Here is a 20,483-nt window from a genome sequence, read left to right as displayed (position 1 = left end):
GATATGGTACAAGTCTAATTGTTTACATGTTAAGGCTAGAGGTTAGAGACACACATCATAACTGGTAATCTGTAATATCTCCTATTATTTTGCAATTTGAGAGAGGGGCTTTTTGTACAATATTTATAAAACAAACAAATATTTAGAAAAATTTATTTTACACCAATTAACAACAGTTAATGAGTATTTTCCAGTTACTACCAACCGCCACACCAAACTAAAAGAGAAAAAGTTGATAGTAAAGATTATCTTTTATTCATGGCTTACTATTTGACAATGTACTTAGCGTAACGGACATGACACCCTTACGAAGTGAACTTCATCAGCACTTCTTAGTTTCAAAATGAAAGAAATATGAATGAATGAATGTAATTATGTAACAGCAAAGTACCTTTACTAACATTCTAAAGAAAAATATGTAGATATTATTGGCAGGTATTATTAATTTAATAGCTAAAGCCTACATGATAATTTTATATAGAATACAATGTTTAATAGTACTGCTACGGCACACTGAGAAGACCAAATCTCATTTTTTGTGAGAAGAAAACAAAATGTACCAGACCTGTATAAATCCAAGATGAACATATGAAATGTATTTTATGATAAAGAATATGAACTATAGTATTAATGTCAGTTTTAAGATAAAAAAATGATATTAAAAAGTATTTTAAAATTTAATAGCAGTACCTGGAAACCAGTCTTTCATTATCGATTATGTATGAGTTGAAAGGTAATTGGAATGTTTGTATATAAATCGCTTCTGAGATTTTTTCATTCAAAATAAATATCATCCTGAGTATAATCATCCTTTCATCAATTCTTGGATGTTCTAAATCTTACTATCTTGCTTGCTGACAAATGTGGCTGTATCTAATTATGTTGCATTGTCCGTGCTGCTTGTGTACAAATGAAGATACATCATTCAAATCGTGATTATGGCTGACCAAAATACTATGATGACATAATTTATTGATAGCGCCACATTCCTTCCACAGCCCCTTTGCTTTGTGATATTGCAAAGAAGTGCCACTGTAGATTCATGGATTCATAGAGCTACATCATGTAACACAGATATCTGAATACAAACTTGTTTTTAAATGTGAGCCCGTGCCATCACTGAAGAAGTTGAGGTTGGTGAAAGTCAGATACTTTGAACAATATCATCAATGATCTCATGAATTCACAAGTTGGAATTTCATCATGCTCCAAACTGTCAGTGCAAACACCTACATTTGTAAGATAATCAATCGTATTGTTCAAACACAAATGATGCAGATTGTGATCTGAGTATGTTGCCAGATCTAGCTGCATCTTATCCTAATATTATGTGGCATATTGTTAATTCTCAGAAAAATATACCAGAACAAGAGCTGAACTTTCATCATTCACCAACTTCGAAAAATAGCTTGAATGACATGCAGATTCTAGGAGTTATTACATCCAGCTATCCTCAAGCAATTGAGACTGACCTCAGTCTGTGACACTGAGCCTAATATTTTGTTTTTGTGAATGCTACCTTTTGTCATATATAAGGCGTCATGTCCGTTACGCGATTTGTCATGTCCGTTACGCCATTTTTATGAAAATGAGAAGTGGTAAGGGAAAATGATTGCTACACATGGTAGGGGGTTTAATTCTAACATAGAATCTGAATCTGCAGTACCTTCAGACAAATTTCCTGTAAGCTGTGAAAACTTTAAGTGAAAAACGTAACGGACATGACACTGAAAATGATAAAGAAATCACACAAATCTGAAGATCGATGTCTTTAAAATTGATGAATGGCATAAAATTTAACGATGATTTTCTATTGATGTAAACATTAATCAACTATTTAAAAGTTAAAAGAGACCTCTGGGACCTTATTTGCTTTTAGTAGAAACAGAAATGATGAATTTTTTAAAAATAGCCACATTTTTTAGATTTTGCAATTTACTAATCAATTTTTTTGATGATGGAAAAAAATACAAAATTTTTTCAATATTGCAATTTTTCTATTGGAAAATGAAACTTTATAGATTACTTTTTAAGAAAATTTAACTGCTTAAGTGAAATCTGAAACTTCATTTTTTCTCTAAAGTGAACATTTTCCATGGAATTGCCCATATACATGTACAATGTACTTCACCCAATAAACATTCACGAGCAGTACATGCATTTGCTTTGTAATATTAAAGAAAATCCCCTTGTAGAAAGTCTATGTACATGTAGGTGACATTTACAGTGTTTAGTTTCACTTAGAGCAGCTTTACACATATTTACTTGGTGTACAGAAGCAGAGAAGACCACTTCACAGTTGCCAAACTTGTAGATCCTGTGGCAGAGAGTGGGTACAAATGTACATTTTACAATACAATGTAATGATCTATAAATTTGTTTGTACAATCTCTAGAGAATGCAGTAGCAAGGGTTATGCTTTGTTTACTGTTGTCCAGGAACTTATTCTTAGCCAATGTAAGGACTAACTGTATGGTCAGGTAATCCTCATGTACATAAAAGAGAAGAGTACAAATAGAAAGCCCAGTTCAGAAAAATGTCTGCTACATGTCCAACAGTTGTTGATACTGATTATTGACTTTATAACGCCTATAGTGGAGCGATCATGAGGGTAATAAGGATCCTTAGTTACGCTGTCACAAACTTATGTTCCATGTTTACACAAATGTACTTCAACAAATAACTGCATGACTTTCAAGCTCAGTTCAATTAAATTTTCAGAAACGAGGTGAAGTACATTCAGTGGACTTCAGAATTGCTTGATGTGTAAGACTGTGGAGGCATGAGAAATTTTTTCAAATTATGTAGACTATTTAAAAATCTCACATTGGTTCAAGATGACTTAAAAGACTTACACCATTCAGCATGGACCTGAAACCTGAGTACATGTACATGTACATTGTAGGGCCATGTTACCCCCTGTAGGATGTAAACATTTAGGATATTTTCTTCCTCTCTATCAACAGAAGTTCTGCTATTTGAATTTTAATATCATGATTGCTTTGAATAATTAAAGTACACAATAATAATAACTTTAAATAATAATAACTTTAAGACAAAACTTAAGAAAAATACTTACGTCTGGTCCCTAAATTATATATATATAAAAAAAATAAAAAATATATACTGGTATTTTATATAAAGTTGACCTGTTTTTTTTTACCCCATTTGTTTTCCCCTTGTTTTGTATCGTACTCTATTTATATAAGTTTTTTCATGTACTATGCATTTATTGTGTATGTCACGGTGCACTCATCACAAGCTGTGCTTTCTGAGTTGCTACATGTACCTCCATTGTTTTGTTCAAGTTCTTAAAATGTATTGATGCTTCTATCGTTGGAAATAAATGTACTTCAATCATTCATAACATTGAGTCATTACTTATTTGTAAACATTACACAATGATGTAACATTGTATGTAAATGTACATGCAATTACTGTTTACCCCCCCAAAAAAAAAAAAAAAAATATTCTGAATGTGCATGTACATGTACATTTAAATGCTCTAAAGACCCAATGTGAATGTGTTTCAGGTCAAAAAGTGAAAAAAAATGTCTACATTGGGCAACATGTATTATTGAAAATCTGTAAAGAAAAATCCCTACCCCCCGATAATTTCTTGGCTTGGTACACATTGTATGGAATAACTCAAGTACCCATTTGACTGCTGGTATAAACCTCCTCTCCCACCACCATCGACCCAAACAAGGCATTGGGGCTGGTATACAAGTAGCAACTCCTTCATTCATCAAGGAACCAATGATGCACAAAGAACAGAGGATAATAGAGGGACAGGAAGGAAAAGCAGAAAGTAATCAATTCTCATTAAATATTCATAATGTGCTGACTGTCTCTAGCAAAGTGGGTTTTTATACACCCTCTACCTACGCATCTCTGTTTCATGCTTTCATCGTAGGCTGTGAAAATGTCCTTGATAAACGCTGAGAGATAATACCACATCAGCTCTACAAAGTGGTTGAATAAATGCCTATTAGATAATAAAAGCTCTACATGTATAAAGAACTATTCATTATCAATATCAACAAGAGTATAGTTGTTTGTGACTGTGTATCAAAAAATGAAAGTAACATTGCCACTGTGGATTCTGAGAATTTAGGACAGGAGATACATGTATTTACAGAGTAATTTTATTTATCACTATCTTCAAATTAATTAAGTATATTTACTTTCATATGCACATGTATAAAGATCATGTTTGAATTACACTGTACAGAGTACATTCATATTACACGTAGATGGGTGGTATTTGATTTTGTTATAATTCAATAAATTAATGTACCTACATTACAGTATGCATGTAATGCACATGTAGCTACTTGTATATTTACAAATCAAATTAAAGCACAAAAAGTTACATCCCTAAATAGGCCTATTTCATATTTCCATACTGAAAACTGCATTAACTACAGCCTACATAATACATGTACTGTATGAATAAAATTGTTTCAGAATTTTTTTTTTTCTCAACTACATGTAATGAAGAAATTTGACCCTTCTGGTTGAGTGCTTTCTTGTTCAGTTCTTATGCAATGGAGGAAAAACATCAAATCATGACAAGAGAGCAGGCATTCGCAGAAGAAGGCTGATACATGTTCATCTCAGTATATAGCAGCCAAGAAACTATCTATTACATATGATCATGTAAATAAATCCGGCAAACAGCAAAATGGCTTTTCGGCTTTCGGCAAGATTTGGAGCACTGTCCGTGAATTACCAGTCAACAAGCAGCCTAGAAATAAAAAGACTTTGAAGGATGCATGAAATACTCGACTGTCTACTCTAGTTACATTCAAGCAGACTCCATGCCTCTAATTAAAATGGGAAAAGACTGTAAAGTTGGAATGCCTGCGAGCCCGACATGACTTTCCAAATGGAAAGCAGATTTGAGCAGTCAAACACAAAGGCCAAGATGATAAATCTCAACCTCTGTTGTCCCTTCTATGATAGAAAGCAATTTTCTTGATCACTGCAATAGACTCCCAAGGATACTATCAACACAAGTTACCATGACAACATATTTTGAAATGGAACCAACGTCTGTTTAAAAGCAGATGCATGTACTGTACATGTATGTAAAATGCAATCACAAATGAATTTTTCAAAGGGAAGTCAAACCTGAGTTCAGGCTAGTTTTTAATAAATTCATTTATAAAAAGAGAGAAAAATATTTATATACATGTAGGCTTGATGAAAATTCACCAAAGAATGTAAGATCTTGTCAGTTTTGATACTGTGACTCACATTGCAAGCAACACCCACATATTTATGTTATTCCATAGCCCATTGCATACTGTACATGTAGGATGACATTTCCCAGACTAAAATGTATTTTATTATATGTGCATGCAGCATCTAATGAATCATCAGATCTACATGTACATGTATGCATTATTTTATTTGTATGCACACTTATAAATATACATGTAGTTCAGTTTAATATCATAAACCACTAAATAATACCAACGATAACATCTAGGGTAGTCAAAAACTTTTCTTTCTTCATGTATGTAGGACGTGTACATGTATGTACTGTACATGTAGTTATATTATTTTCCCTCTTCTCTCTAATTTTGATGCTTTTATCAACTGGCATACAATGTACAGTCAGGATTTAGCTCTCTTTTAAAGATGGCACATTTTGAATTATTTATTTGTGATGTATTTTTAGGGCCCAATGGAAAACTAACTCATTGAATGGGTATCCTGTTGAACAGAACAAAGAGTAAGTTCACATCTCACTTGGATAGCAAGCAAATGCAGAGAGCAGAGTACTTACATGTAGACTCATGTACTTTTTCTCTTAAAAAAAATAAAAGATGCACTTTCAGTATTTTCAAGATTACAGATTTAAAAACATAATGATGTCTTTCAATAACTACAGTACATTTCACCACAGATGGACACAGAGGCAAAAAAATCAAGTTGATATTCATGTAAAATGCTTCATGTTTTTTAATAAAACAAGACCTGAAGTTTCTGAGACAACATTTTTTTTCCGACTCTGGCAGCCATTTTTATTTCAAAATGGCTGCCAAAGTATGGATACAAATTAGTGTTGAAAATAGTATATTGATACATATTTTGTTTTGACAGATTTTTAAAGAACAGGTTTGATCATGATGTTTTCGCCTGTGATTTAGCTTGCTATAATAACACTTTTTAAAATCCCACAGAAAGAAACACCAGTAATTCATTCATCTGATAAAAAAACAGTGATGAAGTATGTGATATGGTATGTAATGTCAGTTACCGAAAACATGAACTTTTTTTTCTCATTTCCTGGAAAAGAGGATATATTATATGATACTTGGTAGATTTCCTCTCTAGGTAACACCCCTCCCTTCTACACCAAAATTAAAGATTACCAATTAACAATGAAGCCATAGGGTACCATTAAATATATGTAATGTCAGTTACCAAGTGGAAAATGTAATGTCAGTTACCGAGATGTAATGTCAGTCACCATGATAAAACGTTGGTTACCAATATTGAAATGCAAATATGTGGTCAATTTTACGGTGAAGAAATATTGTATACTTGTTATTTAAGTCAAGTCACACCAGAAGGAGCTTGCTATTGACTTTTAAAAGGTATAGTTCACAAGGAATACTATATGAAATTATGAAGGAAGTTACATTCCCATCGTGCAAAAAAAAATTACTATGAAATTGTTTTGTACATGCACTTACCAAGTACCTAATTGTTTGTATCAGACAATTTTTTGTTTGGTTTTTTTTTTTGGGGGGGGGTAGGGGGTACTTTTCCCAACCTATTGCCTAAATCTGCAACATTTTTAAAGCTTAACATTGTGATGAAGGGGATTTCCAGGGTCCCTTTTTTAGTTTCTAGGATTCTTTTGAGCATTGCCTCGCTAAAAGTAAATTCCTGGTTTTTATACCTGTTAGTAGTGTGGATGTGTGATACAATTTTGTTTTTGGTTTACAAGTATAGATGAAAAGTTAAATTTGACAGTTCTGATCAATGTTGCATGGATCTACTAAAACTGACGTTTTTTTCTAATTTACAAATAGTGCAGTTTCAGTTTAGAAGCTGGAGTTTATTTTTTGTTGACAGCTTATAAAAGAAATTAGCAAATAAAATGATTAAACAAATTATGAAGAGAATTGAAATCCGACAGATATGAACAAGCATTGCTTGCACTGACCAGAATAGAACTCAATAAAACTACATGGCTGCATGAGATTCGGGGGAGGGGTACATGTAGCCTAGGGGAGGAGACCCTTATTCATTTTTGCCTTTTTTGAGGGGAGGGGGAGGTTGGAGAAGGAAAAGGTTTAAAAAGTCAATATAAAACTGATGAATATATTATGGGTGTATAGTCAGAAAAATCCATGTGTACAGTCAATGCAATATTAAATTACTATAGGAAAACATGTAGCTGCTATGACCCCCCCCCCCCCCCGAGTAAGTAAAACATACATTTCTTATCTTTTGATAATTAAAAATGTGAAGTATTATGAAACTTTTATGATTTTGAAAAGCCTTACATATAAGTACCAAGAAAAGTATGCCTTTGAAAATCATCAAATGTTAATGTGTATTGTCAGTTACCGACAAGTAATGAAAAAAATGTTCAAATCAAAGAAAGGAATTAAGAAAAAGAAAAAAGTTTTTCATTGAAATGTTCCTAAAAACTTGGGTATACTTCCACATCAAGCTCACTTTCATGTGAAGCCCTGCACAGAAGATACAATGCAATGATTCCACACATTTGACTTCCATGTGTTATCTCTATGGCAAATTAAGTGTAATGTCAGTTACCGTAATGTCAGTTACCAGCATGGTTGTGGAAAAATTATCATAGTTCCCAAAAGACAAAAACAAATTTTTTAATATTTTGACACATCTTAACCTAGTAACGGAGGTATATTTACATATTCAAATTATTACTCTATCTACTCAGGGACATGAGATATTTCAATTTTAATGAACACCCTGAAATTGCATGTCCTTTTGCGTAATGTCAGTTATCGACACATTTTTGCTTGCTGATGCGTAAAAAAATGTGGTTACATAGGAAAACTTAGTATCAGAGTATACAGCAAGGTTCACTTTATTAACTCTATCAAAAGCAAACTCCCATCATTTGTTGTTTTAGAGATACACACAATGAAAGGTGTGAAAACATTGTGCCGTGTAATGTCAGTTACCGTGAAAATGCCCAGTAGCATACTAGCATACGTGTATGTATTAGTTGACACATCAGAAAAAAATGGACTGATCTTACATGTACATGTAAGATTGTTAATGTAGTCACTACAATAATAAAAACATACAACAAACATACAAATGTCCTAGAGTATTCATATATCACACAAGGAATTTACCTTAGCTCCTGTAAGCTAATAATTACTTACAGCTCATTGCCCCTTAAAGCCCATCTGAAGCTTCAATGATAAAAGGGTCGATAATATGAAAGGGGAAGTTCACCATGACAATACTTTGGTTTAAATTAAAGCACAAAAATAAAAAATATCGGTGAAAGTTTGATGAAATTCTGTCAAAGAATATCCATAATAATTTGTTAAGTTTTGAATTTGTGATGCCACAGACGAGCAATTCTATAATTTGTTGTGATATAATATATAAATTCCCAAAATACAAATTTTTAAAGTATTTGATGATTTTATTTGTGCAGGGGATACAATCAGACACATCACATCAAACCCCTCCTATAAGAAAAATATTTCAAATATCATGTTCGACTGAATAATTTTAATGGAATTTATACTACATGATACGGAGGTACTGTTTGCATGTATGATGTAATAAATTAAAAATTCTTTGAGTTTCGTCAAAACTTCACAATTTTTTTTCTTTTAATAAAACAAATTTTTTGTATATTATCAGGGTAAACTTCCGCTTTTGCAGTAATCTAAGCAAAGTCATTTTTACATTTTGAATTTCCTGACCCACTTTGATCAGGGAGTTGTTATGGAGGAGAGGGATCAAGCAACTTTCTTTTTATCCCATGCTCCAAGTTTGTACTGCACCATTTATCGGCAACTTCTAGCTGAGTAGCTGGCCATGGTCAAATACATGGGTTTCATGAACAAAAGTAAACTTTTGTTATTTCATATTACAGTATTTTCTTAATAAAAAAGAAATTGTGGAATCATGCAAAAGCAAGCCTAATTTTGAAGATTGAAGATCATGTATTAAATGACAGGACATTAAAATGTATGCAAATTAACGTTCTCACTACCACGTGTCACGTTGGGCGGGTGCCAACTACCCTGAAAAATTTCAGGGCAAAGCCACCAACCATGAACTTCCCCCAAAACAGTAAACCAGGCCTACACCAAAACCTGAATAATAAAAAAAAAAAAAATTTGCTTTCAGATCCTAGAATAAACTTGTCAATTACTTCGTCCACGATTTCTTTCACTCACTCAGCTCTTCTCTTTAACGATTCGGGCAGAGCAAAGTCTACGCTATACGAGCAATGGACATTATCTATCGAGCCAAAGCTCTCTTTCTCTCTCTCTTTTGTCGGCGGCGCAAATATGTTTACCTTGCATTGCGTATCTCATTGCTCACATTATTTAGGTATTTAAAATGGTGGTAAATACGCTCAAAAATAAAGTGAGGAGAGAGGGGTACCATGGGTTACTGGGTTGAGCAATGTAATTCAGATGTTAGGAATTTCAGTTGATATTGTCACTTATTTTGTCAAAAGTAAAGTGTGTCAAAATAATGTACATGAATGCTTTTCTGTATAAAGTTACATCTTTTGAAAGTGTTGATTAATTTTGCGAGAACATGTGTATAGTCTACCAAGTTCTGTCTCACTAGCTCGCCACATGCCACACATACTATACAAATCGCAAATGGCATCATCAAAGTCCCCAAGATTGTTTGATCCGAGTCTTCCAAAATTAGATGATGGAGTCCAAAACCAATTTCATTTGAATGCTTTTTTTCTATTTTGATATTCATTGAACCTATTATAAGTTTCATAAGTAATATTTTTTGTTAATATTATTCATCTGTTTATCAGATTAACATTAATTTTTTAATGTGAGTAATACATGTAGGTATTTTCATATTTATTGTTCTTGGTTGTTCTTTGCCTATCCATCAAATAATGAACCTGCCCAACAGTCCTTAGAAATGGTTTTTGTCAGTCATCACAGTGAATACTCTGCACTGTGAAAAAAATTCTCTGAATAAGTATTTAACACTTAATTATATATAAGTAGAATTTACTATTTGTAACTATTTCTAGATTTTTTTTCAGATTTAACTCATGAATCTTTCAATTTACTTTATTTATTTGGGTTCAATATACATTTACGAAAATTCATGTATTGCTAGCTTGCTTCAATTAAGTAAATATAAATCCCATTAGGCAATTTACATAATGATTATTAAAATCATGTTGAATGTATTTATATTTTTCAATTAACGCCTTTAATACCTGAATATTCATTAAGAGCAAGTAAATATTAAACCTTTTAAATCACTGTCATATATCTATTTGTGTTTGAAATTGTTTTGGATTAGGGTGTGCAAAATATTTTATTCTTTTGTTGAATCAAAGAAAGAGCAACATTAAACAGTCACTACCAGAAAATGTCAGATTTCTTTTTAGGTTTTGGAAAGTGTTAATATTACTCTCACTGTTTTATTTGTTAGGATGAACCGGTCACATACATGTACATGTATGTCAGTACCTATCATGTACAGGTACAAGTAACAATGCATTAAGTCTAATATTTGGATAAAAGATGTCTAAGATGAAAATGATGCCACTGAACATAGGACGTCCGACGATGGGGGGGGGGCGGACTTTCGAATCATCAAAGTCAAGTCCCCCATTTTTTTCTCTTTTTTTTTCAAAGATTGTTTTACTGAATTGGATTAAGTTGTTGTAACTTGATTTACTTGAGTAAAATGGATGCAAAGAAAATAAGTAAATTTTACTTATAACTGCCAAACTTATAAATACGGTACTTGAAAAAGTTAAGGCAATTTTTTGCCTCAATTTTATTGAGCAATTTAGAATATTTGTTTCTGCTTTCAATATATCACAGTTGTAAAAAGTGTCATTTTGGACTCAATATTCAGCCAAATATCATGATGTTAAATCATGTTCTACGGTAAAATGTGCCAAATTTCATCCAAACAGAACAAAAATGGGCAGATACATGTACTGTACAGTATGTACATTGTACATCCCATACAACTTGAAAACAAAGGACATTTAAATGTAAAAGAATATTGGTGCATGCAATACAAAACAATGATTTTCCCATTGACTTGTGTACGTGTATCATACATGTACATAGCAACAAAATTTAGAAAAACATGCAAATTATATGTTGATGTTGAAGTACATGTATATGAAGTAGAGGTATGAAACTTTTCAGGGGTTGATTATACATGTAGATCCATGTTCTAACAGCATGCCCAGTTTCAGAAGCTATCTTTTCAGTTTTTTTTTTTTTTCATGATAGAGTTTATCTTCTTTGCCGGTATGATTAAAGGACATAACAGTGAAAATTTCACCAAAATCGGATGTAAAATAAGAAACTTGGGACATTTTAAAGTTTCACTTAATTTCACTAAACAACTGGTTACAATAATGTTGTAACCCGCACCCGTTGCGGTACGGGTTAACCTGCCGGTATGCCGAGTTCATTCTCAAACCCGCAGACCGTCATACGAAAAAAAGGGAGAAGTAACGACGCATAAATAAAAACATTAACAATGAAAATTGAGTTAGGATCATGTGCTTCTTACGTGGCGGATTCTTTCAGAGACTTAGATATTTCCTTTTAAAAAATGCCGGCGTATTTTTGTCTTGTGAACAGTGAACAGGACTGAGACAGTTCGACATAATACATCGAGTTGCTCTTTCAAAGGAGCGCCAGTGATGCGCAGTCAGAGCATGGACCTATTTCGTAATAGGTCCATGGTCAGAGAAAGGAATGTTTTACGACTGGGAGAGGGGGAGAGAGAGATAGAGAGAGAGGGGAGGGGATGTGTTCGGAGAATGTAAACAGAAGCCAGAATACATTGCGTAATCATGTCTGGCAAGGAGCGAGTGTTGGGCCACGTGGCAGAGAAAGAAACGTTTTATGACTTGGAGTGGGGCGAGTCGAGCCTGTTTCCACGGCAATGCTCGCTGTTTGAGCTCGAGGGATTTGCAGTGCACAGCAGTGAGACAGTTGTTTGCTGATTGGATTACCAAATTAGGTCATGACCTGATAGAGCGTGCCGTCAGGTCAGAGTGTTAGCTGCCCTTTTTTGAAGACATGCTAAGCTGGTCTATAGTGGCTAACTAACCCTCCTTTTCGTTATTTCATACATTTTCTGATGAAAACTGAAGCCCCCGCACCCTGAATGCCCAGATCTCTTAATTTTTCCGATGTACAATTGATTGAAAGTCTTTAAGATTTCTGAAGATGTAAAATTGGATTGCAATGGATTGCAAGTTTCTTGCAAATACCTCTCTCTTGACCAATCGATTGAGAGAGATAAAAAATAAATAAAAGCCTAGCTAGCTAAGCTAGCTAGTAACACGGGCTGTTTACGTAAGTTCATGGGCGCCCTCATACACGTTTGTATTAGTTAACAAAAAATTGGAAGAAATACAAAAACAGAAGGAAATAATATGGAGATATACAAGAAAAAATTGACTGTATCATTATCCTGGTATTTATTTCAATTTTGATTACTTTATAGACGAGGTCCCATAGAATTGAATATTGTAATTATGATTGTTGTGAGTCGCCGTGTCAACCGACCTGGACTGAAAAACAACATTGCCGATCTTTGCTGGGCAGCCTGGGCTAGCTACGCGCGCTGAGCTGTGGCTCCAATCAGAGGAGTTAACTGCGTAATGCTTTCAATTTCGAGATCAGAGCAGACCCATTTCGTGGTACAAAGTCACCCCAAAAAACATTTTCTCTCCGGAATAAAAGGCGAATTTGCAAATTGTAAGTAAATTCACTCTAGGCTAGGTTAGTAGTTGGCATATATTTTCCTTATTTGAGCCTGTATAGTGTGGGGATTGCAGAAATAATATTTTCATTTTTCAAAGATAAATTGACTTGCGGGTTGAAACCCGGCGGGTCAGCGGGTCCCGCTTGCAAATTATTGGATTATACGGGACGGTACGGTTCGGGTTTTCACTTGCGGGTTATAACATTAGGTTACATATCCTGGTCAGCATTCAAATGAGGGGACTGATGACATCATCCACTCACTATTTCTTTCGTATTTCATTTTATGAATTATGAAATATTTAAATTGTCTCCTCATTGCCATGTGAAACAAAGTTTCATTTCCCCTGAACATGAGAAAATAGAATTGTTTTAACATTAAGCAGTTCAGTCAATTTGGTAATTATTGTCAAATCTGTAAAAAAAATAAATATCATACATTCAAACAATAGAAAAAAAAGAAATATTGAGTGGAGGACATCACTGTCTCTCTCATTTGCATGCCAATGAGTTGAACAATACATGTAACTATTTTGTGAAGAAAAAAAATTAATTCTGAAAAAAATTCATAAACTTTCTCATGTCATATCCATTGGTCATTATTTTGATGAAATTTTCAGTGTTATTCTTGTTTGATTCAAAGCAACATTTTTCTGGGGTCGACTTGACTTTGAAGGACCCTACATATAGATGCTCCTTACTTTTTATCAACAAATCATACTAAATGTTCTACATTTTAGGCTAACCAAAATTCTAAAATATTCATGCATTTTTTGTGGCCTGTGTGAGACATTTTGAGGGTGTTTCTTATATGAAATGTGGTCAGGCTAACTTCAAATAAATGCGAAAACTAAAGTGACTGAAATAGTAAAATAGCTACTGATGTATTTATAAGACTTGAAGATGTCCCTACAGAAAAAAAGACATGCTTTGATTAGTGTTATTAAAAACTACGAAAAAGGCATACAAGTAGCCAACTTTTGGTGCAAACTTGATGTCTCCTGTAAAAGGCAGTGTAATTCAAATATTTTAGGTGGTTGAAAGGTAGTGAAAATTGGCCCAAAATTATTATTCTTTATTAAATGGTCAAACTTTAATATTTCAAAGTATCTAGTTATGTAGAATATCTGGTACAAAATCTGTAAACCTTAAAATTCTTCCTAAGACATACATGTATGCCTATACATGTATTTGTTTACATCTCTGAATGAAAACCTATCAAAATCAAACAGTAGCATATCACTTTAAATGCATGTATTATTGTCAAATGTCAGTCTGCAATATCTAGAGTACAACTGCCAGGCAAAAAATAATAATAATAGTAATTTTCTGGGGCTACTTTTCACAATTTAATGCCTAAATCTGCAATACTGGATAAGATTTAACACTGCAATAAATTGATATTTTCCAGGGCTCCTTTGAGCATTTTGAGGGCAAAATCACCCCCAGCACCAGTTTATTTTTTTTCCATAGAGTAGAATAACTAACTTCTGATATCAAAAGCCAATGTTAGAATAATATACCTGAGTTGGAGCACTGTTGATTTGCACTCTGCCATGGCCTGTTGTGTTTTGTCCATCTTCCATGTCCTCAGCAACCCTAGCATCTCTTACTTCTTCCCAAGGTAGTTTAGAGCGACCTCTCCCTGCACTCAGAAACCTTTTGGGAGGTTGTGAATCAGGGTTGCCAACATTTCCCATAGGTATCTTAGCTCTTGTTGGGGATGGCTGAGAAAGCTCTATTCCAGGATCTGTGTAAGCTCGCTCTTTTGCACTCGAGTTCCTGGTAGCTTTCAAGATCCATTCAGTGTCATGACCAGCTGATGATGCTGTCCTACCTGCAGCTGCTGCTGACGATGGTGTCTGAGATGCATATTCCACGAGCCCATCCTCATTTAATCTTGGTAATTGTCTCCTGGCTAGTCTTGCCTGGACTGCTTTCATGACGCCTTCTTCTGAGGTTTTTAATTCAATCTGATCTACAGCATCAATGAGAGGACCTATTCTTGTTGGGCCCATTGCTTGTGCCAAGACTGCAAACAATTCTAGTGTCGCTTGCCTTACCCTTCTCTTCTGATCACTTAGACATTGCGACAGAGTTCGGCAAATGTTTGGCAGGTCAAAGTCATAACTAGGAAATGTCAAAAGAGCTGCAATCACGATGTTTAGAGCTTCCTCACGTACCCCAGATTTTCGCTGGTTCTTTAGTTCTGATACAACATGCACTACCTGTTTGGGGCCTACACTTTGCATGAGCTGCATCATCACTTTCATGTTGGCTTGTCTAATAACTGTCTTGTTGTCTCCAAAGCGTTTTGAAAGAGCATTAACTATGTGTCGAATGAATGGCTTTACTTTTTGGTTGAATTTCTGAACCAATTCTTGAAATATTTCCAAGGTATGAAAGCTAACTTTGAAGTTAGAGTCATCAAGTAAGTTGCACAGAAAACTAATAAAGTTGATCATGTGAGGTGTAAGCTCTGATATATCCTGGAGTTCTACAACTATTTCTTTCAGCTCCTGTACCCCTGATGCTCTCTCGGTCCAGTGTTCTTGATCAGACAGCTGATCAAGTACATCTTGGGGAACGATACCAAATTGTAGTTCAGTATTTGGCTTTGACCTCGATCTGCGCTCATCGTCAGGGACAGATTTAGGTTCTGTTGTTCGGTTGGAGTTCCAGTCCAAAGATCCTGTTGCTGAATATCCTTCTGAGGGGACACTTGGACTGGGATCAGGTCTCCCTGTTCTTTTGCAATAACCACTTTTGATTCTTGCTGGCAAGCTGTCTATGTAAGAGTTAAATGTTGCTTCACCAACTAAAGAACAGATTCTGTCCAAAGATACACCTGCAGTTGCCATCAAATCAGTGTCATCAGTGAATTTCCTTGCCAGAGCACATGTAACAATCGACAAGTCTGTGTTTGCAAATTCCCCTGTCAATAGGACAGGAAGTGAAACTGCAGTCTCTGCTCTGATTTTGGGGTCTTCATTTTCTAATCCATAATTCACAATTGAGTTGAAGATTGGCTCAATGTTCGTGGTGTGCTTCATGTACATATGCAGCGTCTGAACAGCAGCCTTCCGCATTGACACTTTTGCATCACTAAAGCTTGATATAAGATTGGGGATGATGAGCATCATGCAGGCATCAAGCTCTTGCTTGAGAATTGGGACCAAGTCCATGATAAACTGAATGCACTTGAGTCGCAGTTTTGTTTCCTCATCTCGCAACACAAGTGCAAGGCCTTTAAAAAGTGCACGAGGATTCTTAAATGGAACTTTACCTCCATTCCTCCTAACCTTTGCAACAAGTTCATCAAGAATATGTTCTCTATGTTTGACATAGCTGCTATCTTGTAACTGTCTGAAAAGATCCTCATCTTCCATCTTTCGCTCACGCTCACCGGACTCGTCCGCATCGCTCCCATTCATTACCGTGCGGTGCTCGCCTTGCCCGAAGTTGTATACTGGCAACTTGGCAACCGTTCCGGCCATCGAAGCAGTCCAAAACTTGCATTAATTTTCGTTTTCTCATGTAATATTCATTACAGTACTTAAATGATAGGAACGCATGATACTTGCAATGTCACTACATTTTGTCTTGAGAACTGTTGAGTCCTGGCCGAAGCAAAACCTTGGTTGGAGTTGGCGGCTTGCAGACCGTAAACATTCAGAAATTTACATGGCAATCGAAAAATGGCGATGAATAGGGCTTTATCACGTGACTAAATATTATAATGCTTTAAACCGAAAGGTGGCGCTATCATTTTTCTCTTTCAGAATGGGTTGTGGGTTCTCAGTGTCGATCTTTTAAGCAGAATGAAACCTTTGGAACAAGATAGCTTACGGTGAAAACAGAAAAATCAAAGAAACAGACCAACGAAAGTTTGAGAAAAATCGGACAAATAGTGAAAAAGTTATGAGCATTTGAATATTGTGACACTAATAATGCTATGGAGATCCTCATATTGGCGATGCGACAAAGATGTGTGATGTCACTTGTGAACAACTCTCCTAAACTGCCTCTTTTATCACATATATCAGTATATAGATCATGTGTTCTTTCTATAGGAGGGCATGTGATACAGATTTTTAAAGAATACATCATGGAGAAATAGTTTGTATCACCATAAGAAAAAGCAAAAAGACACATTTTGGGGGTATTTTATAGTCCATCAAAGGGAAAGTTGTTCACATGTGACATCACACATCCTTGTCGCATTGCCAATAGGAGGATTTCCATATCATTAATGATTGCAATATTCAAATGCTTATAACTTTCTCATTATTTGTCCGATATTTCTCAAACTTTCTTTGTTCTTATTCTTTGATTTTTCTGTTTCGACACAAGCCTAATTGTTCCAAAGGTTTCATTCCCCTTTAACAACAACAACAACAAAAATTATGTCATCTTTCATTACAGGTAACAGGTTCCCTCAGAAGTTTGAGCCATTCTTGCACAGTGTCACTCTTTCAAGAAATCACTTCATTTCCATAAAAACCTAATTGAGATTGTTTGTCAGTTAATCACTAATCACAAGTTATTTCAGGCAGTGGCATTTCTACGGCCGGGGGGCCGGGGGGTGAAGAGCTGGGATTTATAGGAGAGGGTGGGGGTATGAAAAAAGAGGAGCACAGGAGAAAATTTTATAGTAGTTTTATCATATTGTCAAAAGTTCTCTTAGAAATTGTTAGAATAATGGCACAGAACCGGGGCACAGTAATTGCAATTCTATAAGGCCTACAGGACATCATGCTTGTTTCTTTCTTTTTTAAATTTCTTTATTTCTTTCGGTGAAAGAATATAGTGAGAAAGAACCATTTATAACCAAGTGAAGTGATTCTATATTATATAGTCCTATACCTGTAAACGATAATTACACATTTATATAAATTATCTGTTGTTCTTTGCTTTTGCTGGCATATAACTTGACTGATCTTAACTGTAAGTTCATGATTGCAATTTATTTATGTTTGCCGTTTGTATATATTATTCACTGGAACTTAAATAATATATCAACTAAAAAAGAACATCTCTTACTTTTCAGTGACTTCCGAATAGAGCCAATGGACAAGTATGCCTAATCATGATCATCTTTTGATCTCATAGGCTCTCCAAGGACTTCTGTCTTGGCGTCAGGCTGTAGGGGGAAGACCACTGCAGTGACTTTATTTTTGCTTGATTAAATAACATGACCAACAGACCAAGACCTCTCTTCTTTATTCACATTTTTCCCCTTTTCACCTTCTTTTTTTTCCTTTTCACCTACATTTTCTCTTTTTCACCTTCTTTTTTCGAATTTTTCATGATTTGATAAAATCACGGGGTTGGTCACCCCTGCCCCAGTGGCGTACCTGGGATTTTTCACAGGGGGGGGGGGGGAACCGTCCGCCAAAAAATTTGACAAGCAAAAAAAAAAAAAAAAAAGGTCTTCAATCACAAATGAAGGATTTCGTAACAGAAAAAAAACAAGCAAAAAAAAAAAGGGTCTTCAAGCTCGTCAGGGGGGGCAATAAAGGTCTTCAAGCTCGTCAGGGGGGCAGGGATACGTCCTTTGCATGGGTTGTGGCTCGTCAGGGGGGGCAGACTGCCCCCTCTGCCCCCCCCCCGTAGGTACGCTAGTGCCCTGCCCCCTGTAGTAACGCCCTAGCTGCCCTCTAACAATGTTTGTTGGATTATGCTGACCTCATTAGTTTTAAGGTTTATATTATTTGTGTTTGTATATTTTCTGTTTCAGAAGTCAAAAACATATGTACAACTTTGGGTTAAAAGGTGGACACATGCCTCTCGGAGACCCTCCCCGACCCAAAATTCTATTAGATTGTATGTATTACATCAAATTTAATTGGTGGAATGTGAAAATCGAACATTCATAAATCCAAATTCCAACAATCTCTAACAATAATAAAGCATACTAACCTCGTACTAGTGAGTGACAATCTTCCAGTTAAAAATATTTTTAAATACAATTGATAAACAGTTATCGTTTTGTATGGGGACTATTGATATTTAATGGAAATATAATAGCTGTTGACAAACGGAAATGTGCCAACACTTAACACCTTGATCCTGATGGGTATGCAGTGAAGCATTGAAACATTTTTAAAATCTAATTAATATGCCTATAACAATTCAAAAACTGTTGTTACTAAATTATGAAAAATGTGTCTCGTTAAGTGGTAGAGTTGGTAGTTATCAATATTGTTTCTTTTATAGGACAATGTGAAGGAATATTTCTTCCAATGTCTTTCAGATAATACATTAGACTATTATGCATGTTGGTTCTTGAAACATTGAGTTTTCATACATAATCTTCAAATATACATTTTGTATTAATACTCATTGGCGTAGCTACGGGGGGCCTGGGGGGCACGTGCCCCCCTGAGATTTGGTGTGCCCCCCCTGAAAAAAAATGGCAGAGCAAAAAAAAAGGGAGAAAGAAGAAAAGAAAAAAGGAAAAGAAGAAGAAAGACAGAAGAAAAAAGAAGAGGAAAATAAGAGGAGGAAGACGAGTGAACGTAATAATGTGAGGGGAAGACTTGCAAAAAAACCCCACAAATCCTTCATGTTACTATATAAAATTTTTGCTTGCGCTTCGCGCCAGAATTGCCTGTTCGATGAGATTCATATCTTGCTCAATAGGCTGATATGGAGCAAGTTTTGAAGTCAATATACAAAACATATTTTAGCTCGGACATCGAGCTTTCATTATTTTTTTTTCATTTATAAATTTAAGTGCTCTGTAAAATGTCCGTTTTATGGTCTACATATCAGCATTTTAAGCTCACGCAGCGTGGTCACATTGTTTGATTTGCTAAGTTCATATTGTTTACGTGTCCCGGCTACGTGTATTCCATAATGTTCCATTAAACAAATGTATTCAGAATGCCCAGATTCTAGGTCTAAATCTAAAACATGCGCGATAGCCTGCATGTTCTTTATTTAAAATGTACTTAAAGTATCCAGTTTCACATCAGAATATCAATAATTGTCTGCTCACGCTTCACGATCGCATTATTAATGATACCCAATTAACTATATCCTATTTGATATGATTTACAAAATATGAATAGAGTGTCCCGCTTTTAGGTCTAAAATCTCAATTTTCTTCCTCTCGCGCTTCGCGCTCGCATCAATTGTTTAGTTACATACCTATCCCATTTATTAATACAAAAAGTGCTTAGAATGACCATTTTTTTTTAGGTCGGAATGTCAAAAAAATTTGCTCGCGCTTCGCGCTCGCATTATTGAAATATATACCGTCTTCCTTAACAGGTCCCTTTTCGATAATGCTAGAATAGTTAATAAAAATTTCTGCTCACGCTTGGCGTTCGCAGTAACCATCTAGTTACATACGAATCTTGTTCAGGATCACACATAACATTCCCCAGAATATTAAATTTTCAGGACAAAATACATGAAAGTAAAAAAAAAATCGCTCGCACTTTGCGCTTTTTATAAGGCTTATGAGATTATTTCATGATTGTG

The 20,483-nt window shown here is 35.0% G+C and overlaps 1 protein-coding gene across 1 annotated transcript in view; it reads right to left on the bottom strand.

Annotated features, from left to right (window-relative positions):
- The window catches only part of LOC129265540 (TOG array regulator of axonemal microtubules protein 1-like), a 64,672-nt gene extending 48,183 nt beyond the window's left edge, over positions 1 to 16,489 (bottom strand). The window contains exon 1 of the mRNA XM_064101358.1: positions 14,516 to 16,489. Coding sequence (XP_063957428.1) covers positions 14,516 to 16,489 — 1,974 coding nt within the window. The remainder of the gene's footprint in view (positions 1 to 14,515) is intronic.
- Positions 16,490 to 20,483: the final 3,994 nt, after the last annotated feature.

The sequence above is a fragment of the Lytechinus pictus genome, chromosome 7, assembly GCF_037042905.1.
Source record: "Lytechinus pictus isolate F3 Inbred chromosome 7, Lp3.0, whole genome shotgun sequence".
Lineage (NCBI taxonomy): Eukaryota > Metazoa > Echinodermata > Echinoidea > Temnopleuroida > Toxopneustidae > Lytechinus > Lytechinus pictus.
Note: the sequence above shows the minus strand (reverse complement) of the source record. Positions and strands in the feature narration are given on the sequence as shown.